Source organism: Heterodontus francisci, chromosome 40, assembly GCF_036365525.1.
Source record: "Heterodontus francisci isolate sHetFra1 chromosome 40, sHetFra1.hap1, whole genome shotgun sequence".
NCBI classification, from domain to species: Eukaryota; Metazoa; Chordata; class Chondrichthyes; order Heterodontiformes; family Heterodontidae; genus Heterodontus; species Heterodontus francisci.
Genome location: NC_090410.1, coordinates 6,624,132 through 6,650,721, shown reverse-complemented (window position 1 = coordinate 6,650,721; position 26,590 = coordinate 6,624,132). Strand labels below are relative to the sequence as shown.

Genomic DNA, 26,590 nt, shown 5'->3' with positions numbered 1-26,590 from the left:
GGGGGAAAAAAAGTTTTTGTGATTTTTTTTTTTTCCCCTCAAGTTTTGCTCACAGAAATTTCCAGGAGATTATAACTCAATTCCTGGAGACTCCCCTGGCCAATTACCTCCCGCCACACTGGGTGACTGGTTAGTTCTGAGCTAATTTACATCCCATTTTGGCAGATTTGACCAATCTTTTTGGTCGCCACACAGCCAGCGGCAACACCAGGCTAAATTCTCAAAGATCCCAGTAGAAGATTAAAAAAAGCCTTTCGCGAATCCAATAATATATTCAATGTTGCAATTAACATAATGAGCAGTCAGAAGTGGCATGTAGAACTAAAAGGTCATTACTACTGGAAATACTGGAAACACTCAGTAGCTGAGGAGGAATCAGAGTGAGTTAAGGTTTAGAGTCGAGACCCACCCTCAAAACTAATCATTTTTCTGAAAATCCTCTAGCCAGAACTTCCAAGAATATTTCTTTCATTTTATTGAACTGTGATATCAAAATAATTTAATTCATCAATTCCCACTGAAACAAAATCATAAAAACTCCCTTACTCGTGTCTGAAATAAATTGTAAGAAGAAAATCAAAGGACATTTCTATTTTTTTTAAAAACGATTCCGGGTACTGCCTGTGTGGAGTTTGCAAGTTCTCCCTGTGTCTGGGTTTTCTCCGGGTGCTCCGGTTTCCTCCCACAAGCCAAAAAGACTTGCAGGTTGGTAGGTAAATTGGCCATTATAAATTGTCACTAGTATAGGTAGGTGGTAGGGAAATATAGGGACAGGTGGGGATGTTTGGTAGGAATATGGGATTAGTGTAGGATTAGTATAAATGGGTGGTTGATGTTCGGCACAGACTCGGTGGGCCGAAGGGCCTGTTTCAGTGCTGTATCTCTAATCTAATCTAAAATAGTTTATTTTACGATGGTGCTGAGCTTTACTAAAATGAATGTCAAAAACGACGGTCGGCAAAATGAAAAGCGCTGAGTATTTGAGCCAGGCAAAAGTTCTTTTCCCACTTTATTTGAATATGATTGTCAAAAGGTTCGTGGAACTCTACTTAAAGGTAAATATTTTTGTGGTTGTGTGTTACCGTTTTGCCAGCAAGCAGAAGAAGCAGCCCCTTTAAATTTACTTTTTTTCCCTGTCGGCCTACATATAAATCAGTGGCACAAAATCAGACGGGAAAAGTGGAAATATTTTGCTTCTGACTGGCCGGTTTATTGACCCATATCCAACAGCCTCAGGTGGGGGCTAAATCCCTGATCCAGTCTCCCTCTCCAAGAGAAATAGGGAACAAAACACTATTTCTATTTCGAATTGTTTGAAGCGAATGGATGAGGGGATTGACAAACGGGGGAAATAACTGGACTTTCTGGAGAAACATTTCAACAAATGGAACATAAATGCCAATGTTCTGTGTGATGTGACCATTTCCAAGCAGACCCTGTTTCACTGCGTAAGGTCGTTTTATTACACAGGTCCTGCCAAAAACTCCTGAACTTCTCCTGATCTCTTCCAACCTGTCCACCCCCCCCCCCCCCCTGTGACTGTTCTCCGGATGTGCCATCACTGAGCAGAACTTCCCTCTTTCCGCAAAAGGCCACGGGAGCCATTCATTCCAGTGCTGGGGACCTGATTCTCCAGGGCTCCTGCATTCACATGCCCCCGGGTGCCAGATCCTCTTCCTAAAAGTAGTCCGAGATTTGGTTCAGACTCATTTTGGGGCCCCAGAGCCCACATCAAAGGCACACCCACTCACCCCAAGCCCATGTTTGCGGATTCCATTATCAGCCGAGAATAAAACTCTCGGGAGAGCAGTGGAGGTGCCCAGGTCAGGAGAGAGAGTTAAAGCAAAGGAGCCTAGCATCTGGAAAGGTAAATATTGGGAAGAGGTTTGAGATATGAACATGAGCTCAGAAGCGAGCGTGGGTTTGCATCCAGGACACAAATCATTCTCATCGAGTCATAGAATGGTTACAGCGCAAAAGGAGGCTATTCGGCCCATCGTGCCCCTGTGGGCTCCCAGCAAGAGCAATTTAGCTGCCTCTCTCCTCTCTCCTCCCTCCTCCCTCTAGTTCTTTTTTCTCCAATTCTCTTTTGAAAACCTCAATTGAATCTGCCTCCATCACACTCTCGGGCAGTGCAGTCCAGATCCTAACCACTCACTGTGTAAAAATGCTTTTTCCTCACGTCACCATTGCTTCTTGCAGCCACTCACCTTAAATCGGTGTCTTCTGGTTCTCGACCCTTCCGCCAATGGGAACAGTTTCTATCTGCTCTGTCCAGACCCCTCATGGTTTTTGAACAACTCTATCAAATCTCCTCTCAGCCTCCTCTTCCCGAGGGAGAACAACCCTAGCTTCTCCAATGTATCCTGGTAACTGAAATTCCTCTTCCTTGGAACCATTCTCATTCTTTTCAGACCCTGTTTCATCAGTTTGTGGCAGGTTTTTTTTTATTGCGGTTGTTTTGGATGTCACCCTGTGTGGGTCTGTACATTCAAAACAGAGAACTGATTCCAACAGAATCCAAGCTGAGGTGAGGATGGGCGGGGGGAAACGGGAGCAGAGGTGGGGACACAGCTAGCTGTAACAATGGGGAATTGTTAAGGGATTTGTTAACGAGCTTCTTGTAATGTGATGATATTTGGCGTCTGATAAATTCCCTTGGGTATAATTTTCAAGATCGGTGTAAAGCGGGTTCCTTTAAACTGGGGTATTGGCTCTGGGTGAGAGCAGCGGGTTACTTGTGTCTAAGGGGCGGTGATTGGGTGCAAGTTCTGCGTCAGAACACATGGCAGAGTGAGCGAGAACTCAAATCCTTCGCATTTTACACTCACTTCCCTTAAACTCGTCTATAACAAGGTTAAGCCATGTTTTAGTTGGGGCTTAGCGCTCTGATTTATCCATTTAACATATTTTTCCCCTCGGTAATTCTATATATATATGTGTGTGTGTTTTTTTAGGGCTTGTTGGAGCCAGTTAGATAGTAGGAATACTAGTCTGGGGAAGTCTCCACTTTCTGAACTATCCTGTGTTATGTTTTCCTTTCAGGCTCGATTGAGCGGGATTGAGAGAATCTCAATCACTGAACTCCTCTCCCCCGTGCTCGACAAATCCAGGTAAGCCTCAAATGTCATTTTCCCATTCAGCCTTATCTCAAGTCAACCTATTTTGCAAAATGTTTCAGAGGCAGCATTATAACATACAATATGAGGGAGGGAGGGGGGACAAGCAATTCTATATTCAGCTGAATAAGATTTAAATCCAAAACCATTTTAAAAGAAGGAAACATTCAGAATCAGGTCTAAACTATACGGTTATAAAGTTGCTTTCCTTTTAAACGCAGTGTGGATTTCAGCAAAAAAGAAAATCCCCGCCAATGCGTTAGCTGCATAAAATATCATTGGTTTACCTGTTATATTTAGAGTTGTAAACTAATATATTTAAATAGCGGAATATATTAAAGTGATTTATTTGGAATCGGTAAGTGACAGTTCAGACCCCATATAAATCCCCAATAATGGGAATTATTGAAAGTCCTGCATTTTCTGTGTCATGGCCAGATATTATTCTTAAGGGACAAATTGGGACCTTTACAGGATTTGACAATTCCCACACAATACCGTCATCTGACACCGAAAAGCATTTTTTTTTGGGTCTCGGGTCAATAATCCCCGTTTCCCTTAAACTCTGCCCGAATTCAGAATCTCGCCTTGCTCATGGTCTTTTTAAATGGAGCGTCTCTCTCTGCAATTTTTGATTGTAGTTCAATTTAACTTTACAAACCGGAAGCATTTCAAAAATATAAATACTGGGTTTTAATCGAGCAGATTTTAATTTTTTTGGAAAAGCACATTAAATCCCCTTTTACTTCAAATCTTCAAAAGACCTGCCCTAGGCGAAGCGCCGTGAACGGGCTTTAATAGGACATAGTTCCTGCAGAGGGTAAGGTCCATCCCGGGCACTGGGACACTTAATGATTAAACCAACTTCGTAAACTCTTTCTCAAAGGAAAGATAGTTTTGATATGAGACTTGCCTTTTCCTAAGGAGATTTTGTGACCAAAAATTAACTTGGAGCAAAAAGAAACCCCGAACTCCTCAACTGAAAAGAAAGTAATATTGCAAGCAGTTTGTTTGGCAGCTGCATTTGTGTTAAAATTACTGGAGGTGCAATCTGTTAATTGTTGTTACAACCGTGGAACATAATTTAAATGTCGTTTTGATTATTTAGAAAATAAATGCAATTAGAATTCGTTAGGAAAATATTTTCTCAAATCAAATTGACATTTAAAATAATATATGTATAATGATAGTGATTTGGGGTTCCTACTCCCTACATTTGTTCCTATTTTTAGCTTTCGCTAACTCCAGATAACTCACTGATAACACCATAGATTTATATCTATTTATCATATATAGAATACGGCAAAAAATTGTTGAAAATAGATTCTTTTTAAAATTTGGTTTAATTTTAGGGGAAATCACAATTTGTAGTCACATCCTTTTACATATTCCCTGTGTCTCCACATCTGGGTTCTCATATCGGCCAAGACAAGTATTGACTTGAGGTTGAAGAGATTTAGGGAGCCAGGCGTTTTAATTTGGAATTATCAGCTCATGTTTTACAATGAGCGAGCGTCTCTTAAAAATGCACGAGCAATGGTTTTCAAGGCGCTGAGGGTTGTCCAGGTATTTGGGACTGTAAACTCTAGCTAAAGAATGCATTAACCCCGATTTACCAATATTAATTAACCACCCGAATTCTCAGGGATCTCCCACACAAACAGCTGTTGTTAAAAATAGACAGTTCGCTTTTGAAAGTACGCTACATATTTGTGCGGGTCACAAGTGCTTCTCGTTTCCCAGCACTGTGGAAATCTGGTCTGGGTATACTGTGAAAGGACAAAAACAATGTCTGAGCAGGAGATATCCCAATTTACCCAGTAAACACGACAATCCATTCACTCCAGTCTCAGTGTTGACAACATCAGTCCGAACTGGAGAGATAGGATTCCCATGTGTGAAGTCGTTTTGTCTTTTTGTCTGCTTATTAGTTAGTGCCCAGCTTAATTAAACGCCTCCTTTCTCTTTTCTCGAGAAAGTTACCGGGGGGAAAAAAAAATCTTGTATTTCAGATTATTCCTGGTCTAACGTATGGGAAAATAACAAATCAAACGCCAGGCTAAAACTGACCGGGATTTGAAACAGATTATATAAAAACAGATCAAATCATTTCCCACTCTCTCTCCCTCAGAACAAGCTTTGGTGCAAAACATGCAACTCGTAACTTTGCTACTTTTTTTTTTAAGAAGAAATTATTTTTAGATTTAGAGATGCAGCACTTAAACAGGCCCTTCGGCCCCCCGAGTCTGTGCCGACCCACTCATTTATACTAATCCTACACTAATCCCATATTCCTACCACATCCTCACCTGTCCCTATATTCCCCTACCACCTACCTATACTAGGGGCAATTTACAATGGCCAATTTACCTATCAACCTGCAAGTCTTTTGGCTGTGGGAGGAAACCGGAGCACCCGGCGAAAACCCACGCAGACACAGGGAGAACTTGCAAACTCCACACAGGCAGTAAGTACCCAGAACTGAACCCGGGTCGCTGGAGCTGTGAGGCTGTGGTGCTAACCACTGCGCCATTCTGAAATTGTTGCTACTTCTGCATTGAGCGTTATCTGGGTTAATTATTCGATTGCAGTTTCAATCGAGTCTAACTTGCTATCAAATAATTTAACGTTTTTTTTCCCCAAAAATATACTTTATTCAGAAAAATCTGTTAAAATTACGAAACAGTTCAAAACAGCTCCAAGTTGACATTTCAGAAAGTGCAAAGGAAATCAGTTTTCATCAATACAGCAGTGAGTTGCCTCACAACTCTTCCATTCCATTTTACCTGCCATGTACATTTTACAGTAAACCCATATTTGGTGTTTACAGCCCAAGGGGTTTCCCATGGATCCAGCCCCTCAGTTCAGCTTGGTGGGACGACCTTACACAGTGGTCTTTCCCCATTGAGCCTTTGAATCTGCTGCCCCCACGCATTAGTGCGTCCCTCAGCACATAGTCCTGGACCTTTGGAATGTGCCAGTCTGCAACACTCGGTCGTGGACAACTCTTGGCGCTGGAAGACCAGCAAGTTTCGGGAATGTTGCTCTGGAAGTCTTTGGGAAAGTTTGACAAAAGTGTAAAAGAAAAAGCGTTCCTTCCATCAATGTGAGGGCAAAATGTTGCATCTGTTAAATTTGGTTTGCACCTTCTCTCCCTCCCTCACACACACACATGCAGGGGTCGAGGTGCCTCTAATCAGACAGGAAACTGGAAATCAGGCAGGGCGACCTGTCTGTCGCTGACATCAGATTATAGGTGACTGTAATGTGTGCGGAACTGCTGCGTTAGATTTTTTGCATGTCTCGCACATGTGGCGCAATTTCCCTTTGGACTGACTGGGGAGGCATCTGTCTCTAAATAGACACCTTGTTAGCAAAGTGCTGCTTTAGAAGGGCTGATCGGGTTAATAAGGGAAGGACTGGGGGGGGAAATGTACAGGATCGCGGATCCACTCATTCCCCAACACAAGAACCAGTTTATTTTCCTGGATGAAACTATAATTAAGTAATTGTAAATTCAATTCCCTGATGGTAATTGGTGAGTAACAGCGGATGTCGGTTCTATAGAATTCGGAGTTTTTTTGTGTTCTATATTAATCTGATTATCGATATAATTTCTGAAGAGATAATTATCTGTGTCCTATATCCTTCACGGTAGAAATGCAACGAAACAAAAAAACCGTGTAAATCACAAGTTAAAACTCAACCAAATTTTAAAAAATCTATACTGTTTTGGGATAGAAGGCTGGAGCTGATTTATATAATCAAGCACCAGGGCTACTGGGATCCTTTTGTAGATTAAATTCAGCTTTGATGAGCACTCTCTCGCTTCTGAGTCCAGAAGGTTGTGGATTCAAGTCCCACTCCAGGACTTGAGCGTAAATATTAAGGTTGACACTTGCAGTGCAGCACCGAGGGACTGCCGCACAGTTGGAGGTGCCGTCTTTTGGATTAATTGAGACCCAACCTGCCCTCTCAGGTCCAACGGCTCTATTTTGAAGAAGATCAGGGGAGTTCTCCCCGGTGTCCTGGCCAATATTCATCCACTGTGTGTCCGCCCCGTTTCCTATATTACAACAGTGACTACACTTCAACAGTACTTCATGAGCTGAGGTTGTGAGAGGTGATACCTAAATGCAACTTTACACACTTTACACAATTCTCTCCATTTTAACAGATGAAAACCCATGCTTTAAACATAACTGAAATCTCCAAAAAAAAAAGCAAACGGTAAATTCTGGAGCCGAGTGATGTTCCACATCTGAAACTGGAAATTTTCACTAACATTTGTAACTGAGTAACTTTTAACAAGAATTTAAACGCAGAAGTGAAAGACAAAACGGAGTTAATTTTTTATGATCAATTTCCAGTGATATGGAGATTTGTGCTATATTTTTAAAAAGTTATTCAATTTACCTGAATGTCAATATAATACTTTCTCCGTGCTCCCTATGAACAGTCAAAGGTGAATACATTTACATTATAACAGGCACCAGGAGATAGATTGAAAGTACAGATGGGAGCTGAGGTTGGGGGGTCTGATTAAAAGGGATAAAGGTTCTCTACCGAAGTGTTAACACACAGTTTAAAAAGACTGATTCCACCCGGCTGTGTATTGCAAATCTCGCCGTGGGGAGATGATTTTGGAGACTTTACGTCTGGCAGCAGGATAAACCGTTCACCAATTTGGGGGAAACAAATTAGCAAGTTTTAAAGGGGGGACTGATAAGAGAAACAAGTTTTAATTTAGTTGCGAAAATACTTCCTAAACCTGCTAACCCTTGTCTCAAAACTCTGGCTCGTTGTCTCAAGTTGTCAAGGGACATTAGGGGTGTGAGGTAGGTTGGCCTAGAGGGAGCTTTGTTCTGGAATTCTTTGATTTAATTAGAGTGCAAACAAGTTAAACAGGTCTGAATCCCTGTTCTGAAAGGGAGGTGGATTTGTGTATCTAGAAATGAGATGGGACATTGGGAATCTCTGTCCGTGTGTCAGACTCTCTGAAAGGCCCCCTGAAATCCTCGTCACTTTCACGCCTCTTGTGTCCCTTTTGCAGCGACTATCCGACTGGAGTGGGTTAATCCAGCTTTCTGAGAAATTCAGAAGCCAGGGGGAAAAAAAGAAGAGGTTTGTCCCGGGTTAATTTACGAGCATGATGTCCTATATCAAACAACCACATTATGCAGTCAACGGACTGACCCTGAGCGGCCCGGGTATGGACCTCCTGCATTCTGCTGTGGGATACCAAAGTAAGTTCGTCTTTTATTTATATATATATATATATATATATATTAGTTAAAGTAACTTTAAAAACCAGTTTGTAAAATTGTAAATAGTTTACAAATGTAAAAGGAGTGGAATTAAACAAATTGAGTTCAATTGTGACTTTCAAAAGACAATTGGATAAATACTTGGAAAGGGGGAATTTGCAGGGCCATCCAACATAGAACAGGGGAGTGGGACGAATTGGATCGTTCTTTCAAAGAACTGGCACAGGCACGATGGGCCGAATGGTCTCCTTCGTTGCTGTGTGATTCTGAGTTATTTCTCCCAGCCGCTGTGCATTTGTGGCTTATGTAAGAACACGGTGGCAAATTATCTACCATGGGGTTTCTTTACTGGGCTAATGATTCTATAAAACCACACAGTACCGCAACAGGCCATTCGGCCCCTTGAGCCTGTTCCACCATTCAATGAGATCATGCCTGATCTGCGACCTAACTCCATAAACCCGTCTTTGCTCCACATCCTTTAATCCATTGGTTAACAAAAATCTTATCGATCTCAGATTTTAAATTTACAATTGATCTATTAATTGCTGTTTGCAAAAGAGAGTTCCAAACTTCTACCACCCTTTGTGTGTAGAATTGTTTCCCAATTTCACTCCTGAAAAGTCTGCTCTAATTTTTAGACTCTGCCCCCTAGTCCTAGACTCCCCAACCAATGGAAATAGTTTCTCTCTATCTACCCTAAATGTTCCCCTTAATATCTGGAAAAATTCAATCCAATCACCCCAATTCTAAATTCCAGGAATACAATCGTAGTTTGTGTAATCTCTCCTTGTAATTTAACCCTTGGAGTCCAGGTATCATTCTGGTAAATACTCCCTCCAAGGACAATATATTCTTGCTAAGGTGTGGTGCCTAGAACTGCTCACAGTATCTTCAGGACCGGTCAAACCAGGGCTTAGTATGACTTCTACCCCCTCGTCTTGTAGGTCTTGAGATATAAAGGTTAGCATTCCATTAGCCTTTTGCATTGTTTTCTGCACCTGTTCATAACATTTTAATGATCCGTACCTGGACTCCCAAGTCTCTTTGGACGTTCACTGTTTCTAGCTTTTCATCATTTAGAAAGTACCCTGTTCTATCCTTTTTACATCTCAATTGGATGACTGCATTGAAATCCATTTGCCACAGTTTTGCCCATTTACTTAATCTATTAATATCTCTTTGTAATTTGATGCTTCCATCTACACTGCTTACAATGCTGCTGATCTTTGTGTCATTGGCAAATTTGGAAATGTGGCTTTCTATTCCAGAATTATTTGGCCAAGTCATTAGAAAATACAGTGAATAGTTGAGGCCCCGACACAGATCCTTGCAGGACACCACTAGTCATATCCTGCCCATTATCCCTACTCTCTGTCTGCTTCTGCTAAGCCAATTAGCTAATCAGGTCAATCATTTGCCTTCAATTCATGAGCGTCAACTTTAGCTAACAGTCTCTCATGAGGGACTTTATCAAACGCCTTCTGGAAGTCCATATAAATAACATCCATAAACATTCCAGTGTCTACTACATTAGTTATCACTTCAAAACGTTTAATCAGAATCATCAGACATAGACTACCCTTTACAAATCCATGCTGCCTCTCTCTGATCAGCTGAAAATTTTCAGGGTGCTCAGTCACCCTATCCTTAATTATATACTTTAGCAACTTCCTGACTACATGTCAACATGACGACATGTTGTTAGGCTAACTGCTTTATAATTTCTTGGTCTCCCTCTGTCACCTTTTTAAAATAGTGGAGCAGCATACACGATTTTCCAACCTCAGGGAATGGTTCCCAAATTGAGAGAATGTTGGAAGATTATAGTTATGGCATCGGCAATGTTCTCTCCTACTTCCCTTAAAACTCCGGGATGGAAACCATCTGGTCCTGGCTAGTTGTCACTCTTTAGCGCCATTTACTTTCTTCATTACTGTTGTTTTTAATTTGCACCACCCATTGGGACAAAATGGGCCAAAAATAAATATGCACGACACTCCAGTATAGTCTTGGGGGAGTGCTGCACTGTCGGAGGTGTCTTCTTTCAGATGAGACATTAAACTGAGGCCCCGTCTGTCCTCTCAGGTGGGTGTAAAAGATCCCACAGCCACTATTTGAATTAAAGCAGGGTGTCCTGGTCAATATTTATCCCTCAATCAACATTACAAAAACAAATTATTTGGCCACGATCGCATTGCTGTTTGTGGGAGCTTGCTGTGCACAAATTGGCAGCCGTATTTCCTACATTACAAAAGTGGCTACACCGCAAAGGTACTTTGTTGGCTGGAAAGAACCTTTGGATGTCCTGAAGTCATAAAAAGTGCTATATAAATGCAAGTTCTTTTTATATCAGTTCAAAACCTCTAGCTTTAGCCAAGTTAGCTTTGATGTAGTTGGGGGACTAAGACCCATTTCTCGGCAACCTGGGGCTGAGGCAACCTCACATCCAATGGAAAGAGAAGCTTCTAATTCAAGAATTCCAGCACTTGAGGTCCTCTTCTCACTGGTTGGATCCCCATTGGCAGTTGCCACGGCCACTTGGCTCAAAGAAAATTTCCCAGATATTGAAGCAAGTGGTATGTCGAATAATGTTAAAAGGCAAATGAAATGTTTCCCTTTATCTCATGGGGACTGGAATACAAAGGGGTGAAAGTTATACTCCAGTTGTATAAAGCTCTGGTCAGACCCCATCTGGAGTAACTGTGTTCAGCTCTGGGCTCTGCACCTCCAGAAGGATATATTATCTTAGAGGGGGGAGGGCTACACAGAGTCGGCTAAATGATACTGAGGCTAAAAGGGTTAAGTTATGAGGCCATGCTGTACAGACTAGGTTTGTATTCCCTCAAGTGTAGAAGATTAATGGGTGATCTAATTTTGGTGATTAAGATGATTAAAAGCTTTGATAAGGTGCATGGAGAGAAACCATTTCCTCTGGTGGGGAAGTCTAGAACAAGGGGGCACAGCCTCAAAGAGCGAGGTCTTTGAGGTGATGTTAGGAAGCACTTCTTCACACAAAGGGGAGTGGAAACCTGGAGCTCTCTTCCCCCAAAAAGCTGTTGAGGCCGGGGGTCAATTGAAAATGTTTCAAAACTGAGATTGGTAGATTTTTGTTGGATAGGGGATTCAGGGTTATAGAACCAAGGCAGGGAGATGGAGTTAAGGTACAGATTCTCCTATTTTAATTGCATGGTGTAACAGGCTCCAGGAGCTGAATGGAACTCCTCCTGTTCCTATGTTACTATAGGGATGGGGATCTGGAACTTGGGAAGCTTTGTCTAGTGGTGGAAGTGTACAGCTCCAGGCGTGACTATATGTCACAGCCCAGTGATAAAAAGAAAGTCTTGCATTTCTTTAGAGCCTTTCATGATTACAGGACATCCCGAAGCTCTATACAGTAAATGAAGTACTTTTGAAGGGCCGTCACTGTTGTAATGTAGGAAATGCAGTAGCCAATGTGCACACAGTAAGATTCCACAAACAGCAAAGTGTTAATGATCAGATAATCTGTTTTAGTGATGCTGATTGAGGGATAAATAGTCACCAGGGCACTGAGGAGAACTATGCTTTTCTTCAAAATGCTGACCAGGGAATCTTTTGCATCCACCCGAGAGAGCAGACGGGCCCTCAGTTTAATACCTCACCCGAAAGACGGCACCTCTGGCAGTGCAGCAGTCCCTCAGCATTGCACTAGTGTGTCAGCCTTGATTTTTGTGCTCAAGTCCTGGAGCGGCCCAAATAAGGAGTGCTTGACACACATGACAAGTTTATGCTTTTTTTTCCTGTAAAGTTGTGTAATGTGTGGAGCGAGCCTTGTCTCAAATGGCAACATCACTGCCTCTCAGTCAGGGAATTGGATAAATATTTGAAAGGGAAAGATTTGCAGGGCTTTGGGGAATGAGCGGGGGTGGGGTGGGGGAGTGGGACTAATTGGATAGGTCTTTCAAAGAGCCAGCAGAAGCACGATGGGCCGAATGGCCTCTTTCTGTGCTGTATCCTTCTGTGTGCTGCCACAGTTCCTGCCCCAGCTTTGAACCTTTACATTTCTGGAGGCCACAGCCAACTTTGTTTGACCCATTTACATATTTAAATTAACTCCAGGTAAGTTGTCCAAGACACGAATCCCCGTCACTTTTTAAACCCAGTTGGATATTAGGTTAACACTCCACGCAGCATCAGACCTGGAGCAGTTTACAAACCCCCATTCCCAACGGGGCCCTTACTTTCTAGATTTACCCTGAGTGCTGGGAGGAAACCTGCTTCGCAATGATACTGGAACTCAACACACCCCTGTCACACTCCAGCTTGTCTGCTCAGCAAGAATTTCCAATCAGTTCAGTATTCCTCGACAACAACAATTAAATCGGATCATAACATCAAAACACAAGGGAATTTGCATTAATAGAAAATAGTAGGTGGGGAGCAGTGAGAAATGCAACCCTTGGAGTAGATTAGAGTAGTGTTGTCCAATGAAAATGTTGATTCAGTAAAGATGTAGCTGCAGTCACTGTTTTGGCTACTTCTAAAGATCCTGCAAAGAATGTGTTACATGCTCACACAATGTAGACAGTTTGTATATATTGACACAACATACATCCGCCATTCACTAACCAATGAATTTTATAGAACCCCCAACGTCGGTGGTCATGGAGTGCGGTGGGTGGGGGGGGGGGGGTGTGCGTGGGGCCCAGAAAATGCCTCCAGGAGAGGCCTGCTACAGGCCTCGACGCCGGGAGGGCCCGGCCCGATATTGCCGGCGGCAACGAGGCCTCATGGCCGCTCGGCAATGGGACTGCCATTTACATGGTTAAATAAATGTACATGAATTAATCAATCATATTTACACTGCCGCCTTCCATCCTGGTCCGGCCTTCGGATCCCCGTCCGGAAACTGGTGGGGAGTGGGGGGGGGTGGAGAGGGAGGAGGTAAGTTTCTCAGTGCGGGGGAGGGGGGAAATGGGGTCAAAGTGATATAATTGATGTAGGGGATGGTGGGAAGGGTTTTAGGTTAAAGTTCATGCACTCTAGTGGGGGGGGAAGGTCAGGGGTAGAGGGCAAGTAATTTTATAGTTATTGTGGGGCGGGGGGGGGGTTGGTGGGAGAGGTAAAATAAATGTATTTAATTCTTTTTATTAACTGTACCTTTTAAATCTTTAAATTTAGTGCTAGGGCTCGAAGCCCTTTAAAAACGGCATCAACGCCTGTGCTCAGGCAGCTGACGCCATTGCCGGGCACGGACTGCCCCCCCTCCCCCTCCCCCCCCACAACATGCAGACGGGCAGGCCGCCATTGTTTTTGGCCGGCAGTGGGAATGTAAAACGTAGCCCCAAGGAAGTAAAGCATTCCCAATGGTCAGTTGCGCACTCCCCTTCCGGCAGAACTATTTGAAAAGAGAGACTTGCATTTCTATAGCGCCTTTCACAACCTCCAGACGTCCCAAAGCACTTTACAGCCAATGAAATACCTCTGACGCACACTCACTGTTGCAAGATGGGAAATGCCATTTGTGCACAGCAAGCTCCCAGCATGTGGTAACGCCGAGATAATCTGTTTGGGCAATTGTTGAGTTATAAATATTGACTGAGGCTGCTGTTCTGCAATATAATGCCACGAGATCTTTTACAACCACCTGAGAGGGCAAACAGGGCCTCTGTTTAACTTCTTACCTGAAAGACAGCACCGCACCCTCCCAGTACTGCACAGTGGAGCACCAGCCTACGTTTGTGTGCTGAAGTCTGCAGTGGGACAAAACCACAAGTTCTGATTTAGAGGCAAGAGTGTTACCCACTGAGCTGCAGCTGACACATTTGTCTGCCCATTTCACCAGCAGGCACACAGAAAGATTAAAGTACACACACACACATACACACACACATACACACACACATACACACACACATACACACACACATACACACACACATACACACACACATACACACACACACACACACACACACACACACACACACACATACACACACACATACACACACACATACACACACACATACACACACACATACACACACACACACACATACACACACACACATACACACACACACATACACACACACACATACACACACACATACACACACACATACACACACACACACACACACACACACACATACACTGTGCAAGTATGAGTACAAAGATCCCAAGTCCAATGACCATGTCTATTTTACTTACTAATCAGAAATTCAATTCGCCACATATTAGACAACACTGGATTAGATCCAATAAAAACAAAGTGCTGGAAACACTCAGCTGGACAGGCAGCGTCTGGGGAGAGAGAAACAGAGTTAACATTTCAGGTCGATGACCTTTCATCAGAACTGGAAGTTTAACTGTTCGTTATAATGGAGTGGAGAGGGGGAGAACAAAGGGAAGGAGTGATTAAATAATAAAAGGGATGATGGTGTAAGTCGAACGGGAGATGGTAATGGGACAAGTAAAGAGACAAAAGATGGGTCCAGAGGAGGTGTAAATGGCAAAAGCAGGAACATTACCAGCTCCTGCTGTCCAAGAAAATGAGAGCATTGGTCACGAGCGGAAGTGCTGAACTCAACATTGAGGCTGGAAGGTTATAAAATACCTCATCGATAGAGTAGGTGCTATTCCGTAAGATTAGAGCAGATCGAGGCAAAGGCAATTCATACCCTGAGAGTTTAATGTTCTGAGATGCAAGAAAGAGGGAGCTAGTTTCCTAAAGGGGTAGAAAAATAATTCCACAATGGTTTCTCCACTGAATAAGAGCACCCGGATGCAGAGGTAATGTAAAGGTATTTCCCCCTCTATAACTCGTTACGTTGGGTTAATGATGCCAAGTTCCGATGGCTAGTTCCAAAGTCAGGATTCACTGCACCAGTGACAACCCAGGTAGAATAGCCCACACACTTCCTGAACCAATCCCAACAAGTCAATTAATGGGTTTCAGCTCTGATTGATACAGGAATGTAACACTCCTGCGTGTTAGTTCATGCAACTGTGAGCCTGTTTATTTCAAATGGATAACTTGGAGGGGGAAAGGAAGAGTTGCAAATGACATAAAATGAGATTGTTACTGAAAGACTTGCATTTCTATAGCACCTTTCACAACCTCCAGATGTCCCAAAACACTTTAATGCCAGTGAGATACTCTTGATACAGCACTGAAACAGGCCCTTCGGCCCACCGAGTCTGTGCCAACCATCAACCACCCATTTATACTAATCCTACATTAATCCCATATTCCTACCACATCCCCACCTTCCCTCAATTCCCCTACCACCCACCTATATTAGGGGCAATTTACAATGGCCAATTTACCTATCAACCTGCAAGTCTTTGGCTGTGGGAGGAAACCGGACCACCCGCCGGAAACCCACGCAGTCATAAAAAGAACTTGCAAACTCCGCACAGGCAGTACCCAGAATTGAACCCGGGTCGCTGGAGTTGTGAGGTTGCGGTGCTAAACACTGTGCCGCCCACATTGTTGCAACATAGAAAATCCAACATCAAATTAATCCTTCAATTTGACTGTGTTGCCACAGATTGTTTTAACTCCAAACCTTCTGCTAGTTTTGCCACAAGCAAATCACATTGATTTCCCCCACCCCCTACACAGTTTAATTTCTGTTTTTAATTTAAAAAAAAAGTTAAACTTAACTGTCATTTTTAAAAATCAACCTGTTTTTACATGTTCCAAACATTCTAATGATGGGTGTTGACGCAGATTCGTCGTTTTATCCTCCCTCTGAGGCTCTTCCATAATCGCATTCTAACCAACATTTGCGCAAACATCCACATACCCCTTCTTTCACTCGCTCGTACACACACGCTGTCATTCACACACATCCAATGCACATCCAAGTATTTTTTTTAATGTGATGAGGGTTTCTGCCTCTAACACCCTTTTAGACAGTGGACACCCACCACCCTCTGGGTGAAAAAACTTCTCATCTCCCCTCTAATCCTTCTACCAATTACTTTAAATTACCAATTACTCTGGTTATTGACCTCTCTAACAGAAATAGCTTCTTCCTATCCACTCGATCCAGGCCTCTCATAATTTTATATACCTCAATTAAATCTCCCCTCCATCTCTTCTGTTCCAAAGAAAATAACCCCAGCCTATCCAATCTTTCCTTATTGCTAAAATTCTCCTTTCCTGGCAACACCTTTGTAAATCTCCTTTATACCCTCTCTGGTGCGATCACCACCTCCTTTATAATGTGGTGATCAGAACAATGCACAGTACTCTAGCTGGTGTTTGATGGCCATGATATATATTTTATATAGTGTACATTCACTCATTTATTCTCAGTTACACTCGTGCACACTTGCATCACTCACTTTCACCGTCTCATTTATTCACTCACTCACATACACCTTGAGCTGGAGTTTAAGAAGCCCCTGATGTCGTGATCTGTGGCAGTGGAGTGGGGGAGGTTCCAAAGATGGCTCCAGATGAGGGCAGGGCCCGACCCGATCCTCCTGGCAGCGTGAGGCCCCATGGTAGCCTCCGCCACCCGCCACCCCCCACCCCCCACCACAGGGCAATGGGACCACAATTAACATATTCAAATGAATGCATTTAAATACACTTATCTGAGATCTTGAGGGCCCTCCCGTGCCTTCAGAGCCCGTCCAGTGGGGAAGGAGGTAGGTTTATCAGTGCAGTGGGGTGGGGAACGGGGTCAAATCTACATAACTGGTGTAGGGGATAGTGGGAAGGGTTGCACCTTAAACTTTGTGCAGTTTGGGGGCAGGAGGTCAGATGTAACAGATAAGTGTTTTGGGGGGAAAGGGCAAATACTTATTGTAACTGTTACTGGCGGGGGGGGTGGGTGGGAAAGGGGCATTAGAAATGTATTTAATTACTTTTGGAAGGATCTTTCTTTAAAAATGCAAATATGTCGGCAGGGCTGGCTGCCCTTTAAAAATGGTGCCAGTGCCTACGCACAGCCCCCCCCATGATTGAGAAGGGGGAGCCGACCGCCCCAACTATTTAAATGAACTACCGCACTTAAGAGCACAGCGGCTCTTTGGCGTCCAGCCTGCGCGGGCTCTTAAAATCCAGCCCATAGTGTTTGCTCTCTCCAACCAAAAACAACATGCATTTGAACTAAACTTTGAATCACTTAACATCAACTTCCAGGCAAAGAAGCAAATTATCTATTCGTTAATCTGTAATTTACTCCAACAATCAATTAAGCAATCTTGATGCAGCTTTGCCCGATTATATACTTTTTTCAAATAAAACTGCTACTAATATATGTTTAGTTAAATAAACTCACATAAAGAAAAGACTTTCATTCATGTTGCATCTTTCATGACCGCTGGACATCACAAAGGACATTACAGCCAATGAAGAACTTTTTGAAATGTAGTTACTGTTATAATGTAGGAAACTCAGCAGCTAGTTTGCATACAGCGAAGACACTGGCTGAGCAGGAGATAGAGAGTAGGGATAATGGGCAGGTATTCGAATTGACAGGATGTGTCTAATGGTGTCCTGTAAGGATCTGTGTTGGAGCCTCAACTATTCACCGTATTTACGAATGATTTAGATGATTGACTAGAAAGCAAAAATTTGCAGATGACCATAAAGATACGTAGCATTATAAACAGTGTAGATGGGAGCATAAAATTACAAGGAGATATTGATAGATTAAACAAACGGGCAAAACTGTGGCAAATGGATTTCAATGTCGGCAAATGTGAGGTCACCCACTTTGAACAGGGTCCTTTCTAAATGGCGGAAAGCTAGAAATATTGGACGTCCAAAGAGACTTGGCAGCCCAGGTACCGCGATCATTAAAAAGGTCGTAAACAGGTGCGGAAAATAATCAAAAAGCCTCATGGAAAACTGGCTTTTATATCCGGAGGACAAGGGGGTTGGAGTCATGCTTCAGCTGTACAAAGCCCTGGTTAGATCCCACCTGGAGTTACTGTGGGCAGTTCTAGGCACCACATCTTAGGAAGGATTTATTGGCCTTGGAGGGAGTGCAGTGTAGATTTACCAGAATGGACTCCAAGAGTTAAATTACATGATGAGATTACACAAACTAGGGATGTGGAATTTAGAGGGTTAAGGGGTGATTAAATCAAAGTTGTCAAGATATTAAGGGGAACAGGTAGGGTAGATAGAGAAACTATTTCTGCTGGTTGGGGAGTCTAGGACTAGGGTGCAGAGTCTAAAAAATTACAGCCAGATCTTTAAGGAGTGGAACTAGATAGAGAGAGAGATACAGCACTGAAATAGGCCGTTCAGCCCACCGAGATTGTGCCGACCATCAATCACCCATTTATACTAATCCTACACTAATCCCATATTCCCTATCACCTACCTACACTAGGGGCAATTTACAATGGCCAATTTACCTATCAACCTGCAAGTCTTTGGCGGTGGGAGGAAACCGGAGCACCCAGCGAAAACCCACGCGGTCACAGGGAGAACTTGCAAACTCCACACAGGCAGTACCCAGAATTGAACCCGGGTCACTGGAGCTGTGAGGCTGCGGTGCTAACCACAGCGCCACTGTCCCGCATTTCTGCACGCAAAGGGTGGTAGAAGTTTGGAACTCTCTTCCGCAAATAGCATTTGATGTTGGATCAGTTGTTAATTTTAAATCTAAGACTGATAGTTTTTTGTTAAGTATTAAGGGATATGGGGCAAAGGTGAGTATCTGGAGTTATGTCACAGATCAGCCATGATCTCATTGAATGGTGGAACAGGCTCGAGGGGCTGAATGGCCTCCTCCCATTCCTATGTTCCTAAACAGTGGGGTAATGATCAGATAATCTGTTTTTAGTGGTGTTGAGACACACACACGCTTGGGACTGCATTGTGATTCATTACATGTCAGTATAACCCTGACATTCAGATCCTCAAAGTGATGGGAACTGAATTATTACAGTGAGAGGCACTCACCTTATTTGTTGGGGTAGATTCACTGAAACCCGGAGATCCGTGGAGGGAGCCATTCTGGGCAATAACACAGCAGCTTCCTAGATCTTGCCCTTTGAGTGGACTGTCACACTGAATGGTAAACGTTGAGTTCAGTCAGTTCAGCAATTGCATCCTTACATAATGGCAAGAGTTGGTTGTAAGAGAAGGAAATATCTGGAATTGTTTGCAGACGGGGCGGGTGCAATCGAATTTATGTCGGAATGTGTACTTCCTAAACTTAGATAAAAATGTAATTGATGATTTAATTTACCCCAGCCACACCGCGTAAACAGCGGAGGGAACGAACGACATTCACCCGAGCTCAACTTGATATTCTGGAAGCTCTCTTTGCCAAGACACGTTACCCTGACATCTTCATGCGGGAAGAGGTGGCTCTGAAAATCAATTTACCCGAATCCAGAGTTCAGGTAAGAACGAAAATCAGTACAGAAATAAAATACATTAGGGTAGAGTTGCCAACCCTCCAGGATTGCCCTGGAGTCTCCAGCAATTGATTAATCGTCTGGACACCGCTGTGAGCAACACCCAGTACTTGAAAGCAAAACACATAATTTATTTTTAAATTTTAATTGAACACTTTTTTGCTTATTTGTTGTAAAACAAAAATCAGAGATGGGGGAAAGGCTGTTGGACCGGGTGTGGCATTTTGAGGCAGGAGGTGAAATCTCCAGGAATGTGTCCAATCAGAGTTGGCATCTGTACTTTAAGAGTCAACAACAATAATGTGAATTAATTTTTAAAATAGGCTGGAGAGAATAATTGGAAATATATATATATATATACACCTCAAATGTTTAGTGTGCCTTTTTTCCATCACATTGCAGATTTCTCAGCTTGTTGCTAATTGCAAAATGATCTTTTAAGAAAATGGAGCAAAAAAAAAGTCTGCTATTTAATGCTGTCTAATTCTGATCAGCAAACCTGAAACTTACATTTCTGACCTTCACTGTTCTTTCACCAAACAAATTAAACTCTGATTGACCTGAGGCTGTGTTTACTTAACAGCAATTGAGGCCTTAGGATCTGGAGCATGGACACAAGTCCGCCTTAGCAGCAACATAATACACAGTGAACTGCACAGTCAAAGAATCCTGTCCTTTATAAAACAACCTATCTCTGGATTTATGAGCAATGCCAGGGGGGACCAACTCTGGCCTTACAAAATGTCATTTTAAATATTTATAAATTTTTAGTCATTTTGTTTACATTTAATTGCTTTAAACAAAACTCAAATTAAAGTGCTTCATATTATTAAAAGTAATTCTATTTCAAAGAAGAGCAGGGGAGTCCCCTCCCCCAGCGTCTTGAAGCCAATATTTATCCTTCAACCCACATTGCTAAGAAACAGATTATATGCACATTTATCACATTGCTATTTGTGGGATCTTGCTGTGCATAAGTGGCTGGCATGTTTCCTACATTACAACAGCAACTACACTTCAAGTAAAGTACTTGGCTGCAAAGCACTTTGGGGACGTCCTGGGGGCTGTGAAAAGCGCTAAACAAATGCAAGCTCTCTCTTAAAAGTTCACGTTTTGAACCACTGTGGAATTTAATTACAGGACTTCTGATGTCCGTTGACATTTATATTTCCCTAAATCGATTCCTGTCTGTTAATATCTCTAAATGCTTCACCACGTACAATTAATTATTTTCGGAGTGTTGTCCTGCAGGGCGAATGTGGCCACCATTTTGTATAAAGCAGAATCTCTCAAAAAAAGCAATGAGATTAATGACCAGCTCAGTGCAGCTGGAGTTGGTGCAGCAAAGAATGGGATTCTCGGAGAAATTCTTCAAATCATGTCTTTAAAGTCCAGCTGAATGAACAGATATATATACATGTGCCCTGGGTTTAACTTCTCATCCAAGGGACAACCTCTCTGATAAAGCAGCACTCCCCTCAGCCCAGTACTGAGATCCAGGAGTGGGCTTTGAATTCAACAATGCTTCAAGCCCAGAGAAGGGAAGGTGATGCCTCCTGAGTCAAGCTGACACATTATCATATGCTCATATCTCAAACTGAGCTCCTTCTGTAGATTCATCTGTCATGTTCCTTTCTGCTGAATGGTTGTACCCCAAATCGACATCAGTTCTCATGTAACAGCTTGTCCTGACAGATCGCGTTCAGTCAACAGGTTTCAATTATCAACGTAAGAGAATGAAGCTTGTGTAATGGCAGTTTGTAAATTGCCATGGGGTGGCGGACATGTTTTAAACAGTAAAACATGAATGATGTGTGGAGATAATAATGTCATTTCTTAAGCTGATTTCGTGATGGGGGTAAGAGCCAGGATTAGCGACTGAGACCATTGTATCTTGTTACTGTGTGGAGCAGCTTGATTGCTAAGAGTCCTTAGCATGAGTACAGCACATAATTCATGTAAACACAGCTAAAACTAAGAGAGGTGGTGAATAAGTCTGTAGGAATTCCCTCTGTTGGTCCGAGAGATAAATGTCCTCCAGCCACTCAGTTGAAGTCTCACCAGGAACACCCATCAAGTCTTTGCCAACACATCTACAGTGGTCTTGTATGAGGAATACTTCCCCCCTCTGTCAATTAAGGAAACTTGTTTTGCTCATTCTGCCCCTCTGCTAAATCCCTGGCCTCCATCTTTCAGGCTCAGGCCTGCTATATAGGCCGTGACATCCTGTGTGCAACACTCCACTGGGGGTAGGAATACTTGGAGGAAATTCCCACAAGTCCTTAAGCTATTGGATTTTCCATCTTTCACCAACCATTGTGCCTTTGTTATAGAAGAATTTCTTTCTTTTAAGCTCCGCCAATGGTTTAGTGCAAAATGGTCCTGTGTGCGTCAAAGGGAAGCTGTCTGTTTATATAGCGCCTTTTACAACCACAGGACATCGCAAGGCGATGAAGTGCAGTCACTGTTGTAATGTAGGAAACACCGTGGATAATTTGTGCACAGCAAGCTTCCACAAACAGCAATGTGATAATGACCAGATAAATCTGTTTTTTCAGTGATGTTGGTTGAGGCCAAATCTTGACCCAGGGCACCGGTCACAATTCCCCTGCTCCTCTTGAAAATGGCAGCCGTAGGATCATTTCCAGCAGACAGGGTCTTGGTTTAATGTTTCATCCAAAAGACAGCAACTCCAACAGTGCAGCACTCCCTTAGTAGTACGCTGGGCGTGTGAGATTATGTGCTCAGATCTCTAGAGAGGGACTGGACCCCACAACCTTCTGACTCAAAGGCAACAGTGCTACCCACTGAGGTACAACTCTATGGAATGGTCACCTGCCTAGAGTGGTAGCAGCAAAAATAGTTGAATCATTTAAGAACCAATTGGATTCTGGAATGGGATCATTTAGGCTTGTTTTTGGCTGAATGAACTATGATTAAGCCAAATGGACTGCCTCATCTTCAATTATCCGACAGTTGTCTGGTATATGACTCAGTGTTTGTATTATTTGAGGTCTTTAAGATGGTAAAGGGATTCGGTAGGGTCAGCAGAGACCATTTCCTCTGGCGGGGGAGTCCAGAATAATGCGGGGGGGGAAATTAAAATTAAAGTAAGGCCATTCAGGGGTGATGTCAGGAAGCACTTCTTCACACAAGGTGTAGTGGAAATCTGGAACTTTCTCCCCCCAAAAAGCTGTTGAGGCTGGGGGAGGGGGGGGGGGGGGGGGGCGGGGGCGGGGTTAGTAGAAAATTTCAAAACTGCAATTGGCTGATTTATGTTGAGGGATACGGAGCCAAGGCAGGTAGTTGGGCTTAAGATACAGATCAGCCCATGATCTAATTGAGACACGGAACAGGCTTGAGGGGCTGAATGGCCTCCTCCTATTTCTGCGTTGACGATATTAATTCCTGACTCTTGCTTTTCCTGTTACAAGGTTTGGTTTAAGAACCGTCGAGCCAAATGTCGGCAGCAGCAACAGCAGAATAGTGGCCAAGCCAAGACGCGTCCAACCAAGAAGAAGGGCTCTCCAACCCGAGACACAAGCTCTGAGACCAATGCCAATGGTCATTACAGCCCAACCCCTCCTGGGGCGGCCGGGACCCCCAGCTCGATCTCCAACGCTACCGTGTCCATCTGGAGCCCAGCCTCCATCTCTCCAATCCCCGATCCATTGTCGTCATCGACAGCCTCGTGCATGCAGAGATCCACAGCCTATCCCATGACCTACAGCCAAGCTCAAGGATATAATCAAAGCTACACTGGATCCTCATCTTACTTCAGCGGCCTCGACTGTGGCTCCTACTTGTCCCCAATGCACCCTCAGCTGTCCGCCCCCGGGGCCACGCTCAGCCCACTGGGGACCCCAACAATGGGAGGCCACCTGAGCCAGTCCCCAGCCTCCCTGTCAGCTCAGGCCTACAGCTCAGCGGGCCTGGGTTTCAACACCGTTGATTGCCTGGACTACAAGGATCAAAGCACATCGTGGAAGCTGAATTTCAACGCAACTGACTGCTTGGATTACAAGGACCAGACCTCCTGGAAGTTTCAAGTCTTGTAAACCGATAGATTAAGCAGTAAAAGGTTTTGGTTGAGACTGGTAGAGTTTGCACCAAACCCAAATCAATGCGAGTTAATAGATGGTGAAAAGCAACTGGACTCAAAAAAAACAATCATTGACAAGTTTGATGAGGAGTTCCATGACTCGTTGTCCAGTCAATATCCCATATTGGACTTGAGGTGAAAGAGAAGAAATAATATTGATTCCTACATAAAACTAACGGCTTGATTTGGAAACATGAATCACCAAATGGCCAACAACAGCAACCAAACATTGGAGTCTGTTTGCGTGAACTTTGCAAAAACTTTAACGAACAGAATGTTGAAGTGGACACCTCCCAACCACTTTAGATGGATTCTTGTTGGTCAATCCTTTGGAGAAAGGAAATTGGCAAACCAGGGGCATTGTGGATTGAGAGTGTCCTTTACATTTTAGAAAAAAACATACATTAAAACAGAAAACAAGACCGTATAGAATGACTCTTCAACCATTAATGCCCTACTCAGAAACACTGCCTGCATGCAGCTGAACTGTTTGGGGAGCGGGGGTTTTATGTGAATATCCGATATGGTTCCATGAATGAAGTGATCCAATTTCATCCTTCTCTTTCTCTCTCTCCGTTTTCTGCTTTAACCTTTTTGGGATTTAAACGATAAAGCTGCTCTTGCAAACTCTTCAAAGCAATTCTTGTGGATCTGGTCGTGTAAATACTTTGCTTTTTAGGCGATTGAGAGAGCAAAGCGACTCGTTAGAAAGACGATCTCACTCAGGGGATCATTATTTTATACTCTGGGAGGGGGAGAGTGACGGTATGAAACTTGTGACCTGTTTCTCTAATTGTATTTTAAAATATCAAACTAAATATCCTTTAGATTGGTGACACTGGTATACAGTCCATGGAGTGGGCAGGACCATTTATGACAAAGCCACCTTTATCTATAGTCCTTGACGGATTTTTTTTTGTGGATAGCTCTGGGCTGCCATGTGTGTCCTGCCCAGTTGTGGAGTGTTGCAGAGTAGGGACTCAATGCTGCTCCCTTTCTTGCTGTTCAGTTTGGGGTAGGGGAGGCTATCACGGCACCCACAGAGTGACTAAGGTAGGGCGATGGGGGCTACATTCACTGTGGGTTGAGGGTCTAGTTGGCCAGTCACCAATAAGGGTTTGATTGAAATCAAGGGGTCCACATCTTTGAGATCAGATATTCACCCGATCACTTTTTTTTTACCCCGAAATTGATTCTGGAGATGAGCATTGCTGGCAGTTATTGGCCATACCCAGTGACCTCTTGAGAAGGTCGTGGTGAGCCGTCCACGTGCAATGAAGGTGCTCCCACAGTGCCGTTAGGGGGAGAGTTCCAGGATTTTGACCCAGCGACCGTGAAGGAACGACCGGTTATAGGTGTAAGTTGGGATGGTGTGCGGCTTGGAGGGGAACCTGCAGGTGGTGGTGTTCCCATGCGGGTGCAGCCTTTGTACTTCTAGGTGGTAGAGGTCGTGGGTTTGGAAGGTGGTGTCAGGAACCCGTGTGGCACTCATTGTGGGCTGAGGTACGAGTCCCATTACTTTGGTGCTGTGTGATGCTGTTTTCCTAAAGACAAACCGTAGTTTCCTCACCATCAGTTACGGTTCAGAGTGATTACCCTAACTTACTTCATTCCTGTTGGCAGGTTTCTTTTGTTCTTTGAGTTTCAACCAGCTTTACTGCTTCTACGTAGCACCTGGGGAATAGCTAATATAAGCAGAATGGTGTGGCGGAAGGTGGGGGTGCAGGACTGAGCGGCCCCACCCTCCTAAAACAGGCTCCTGCATTGTGAAGGCACCTTAAGAGGAACCCTTGAGCAATTCGCTGCTTTGGGGGCTGACAAGACATTAGTAACGCAACGAGTCTCATTGGAATCTAGTTCATGATAGATAATGGACTGTGCAACCTCAGCGATTATAATTAACTCAGTATAATGGAATTCTCTCAGGCTGTTTCAAGTGAACTGTGCAGGCAAGCCTAATGGTGGTGTGGGTAATGTTTTTGCAAGTCAGATTGATCCCTGGAATTGTTCCTCAAACCCTTGAAGAGGTGATTCTTGTTGGTCAACACTGAATATTTATGCTGAGGGTTTGGGTGTTGAACTGACCTGTCAAACAAGCAACCACCAGCTCCACCAATGGGTGAAGGTATCTCCTGACGGGGCATTAAGCCGTCCAGACCAGAAGCCAAGAATTCCTGGTCTATACTGTGTCACCTGAATGTAGGACGGTTGGTATCATTGATCCCTAGGCTACAGAAGGGGAGAAGATTGACCAGGTTCCCATTGCTCATCATTATCCAATATCTCCTGGACATGTAGATGTAAAGATGTGATGAGGCTTGGCTCACACACGGATCTTGTTGTCTTCCCGGTTCGTGATCCGTGGTGTGGGGGCCTGAAGGTGGTCCTGGAAGAAGCCCGTCACGGATGCTGATACCGGGAGGGCGCGGACCGATCCTCTTGGTGCCAGTGAGGCTCCGTGGTGCAACCTGCACCCCTGCCGCTGGGCGACAGGACCGGACTTTAAATATTTAAATTAATAAAATGAATACATTTAAATCTTCCAGGCCCACCATGATCTGCTGGCCCTCATTCCCACGCCTTCAATTCCCCGTCCGGGGAAAGGCAGTGTGCCACTGGTGGGTTGAGGGGGTGGTGGGGTTGCAGAGTTAATATTTTCTCTGGGGAGGGGGAGACGGGGGTCAAATAAACATAATGGGTGTAAGGGGATGGTGGGA

The 26,590-nt window shown here is 43.7% G+C and overlaps 1 protein-coding gene across 3 annotated transcripts; it reads left to right on the top strand.

The window, feature by feature from the left end:
* Positions 1-8,268: 8,268 nt before the first annotated feature.
* Positions 8,269-23,829, top strand: LOC137353204 (homeobox protein otx5). 3 transcript variants are annotated; one of them, XM_068019259.1, is made up of 5 exons: positions 8,269-8,373; positions 12,081-12,099; positions 16,640-16,642; positions 19,605-19,756; positions 23,206-23,829. In XM_068019259.1, exons 1-5 carry the CDS (start codon positions 8,269-8,271, stop codon positions 23,827-23,829), a joined length of 903 nt encoding a protein of 300 aa, XP_067875360.1. The 3 variants fall into 3 exon arrangements, with proteins under 3 accessions (XP_067875360.1, XP_067875358.1, XP_067875361.1); XM_068019257.1 differs by lacking the exons at positions 12,081-12,099; positions 16,640-16,642 and adding exons at positions 11,309-11,331; positions 14,696-14,709; XM_068019260.1 differs by lacking the exons at positions 12,081-12,099; positions 16,640-16,642 and having other exon boundaries at positions 8,269-8,365.
* The last annotated feature ends 2,761 nt before the right edge of the window (positions 23,830-26,590 follow it).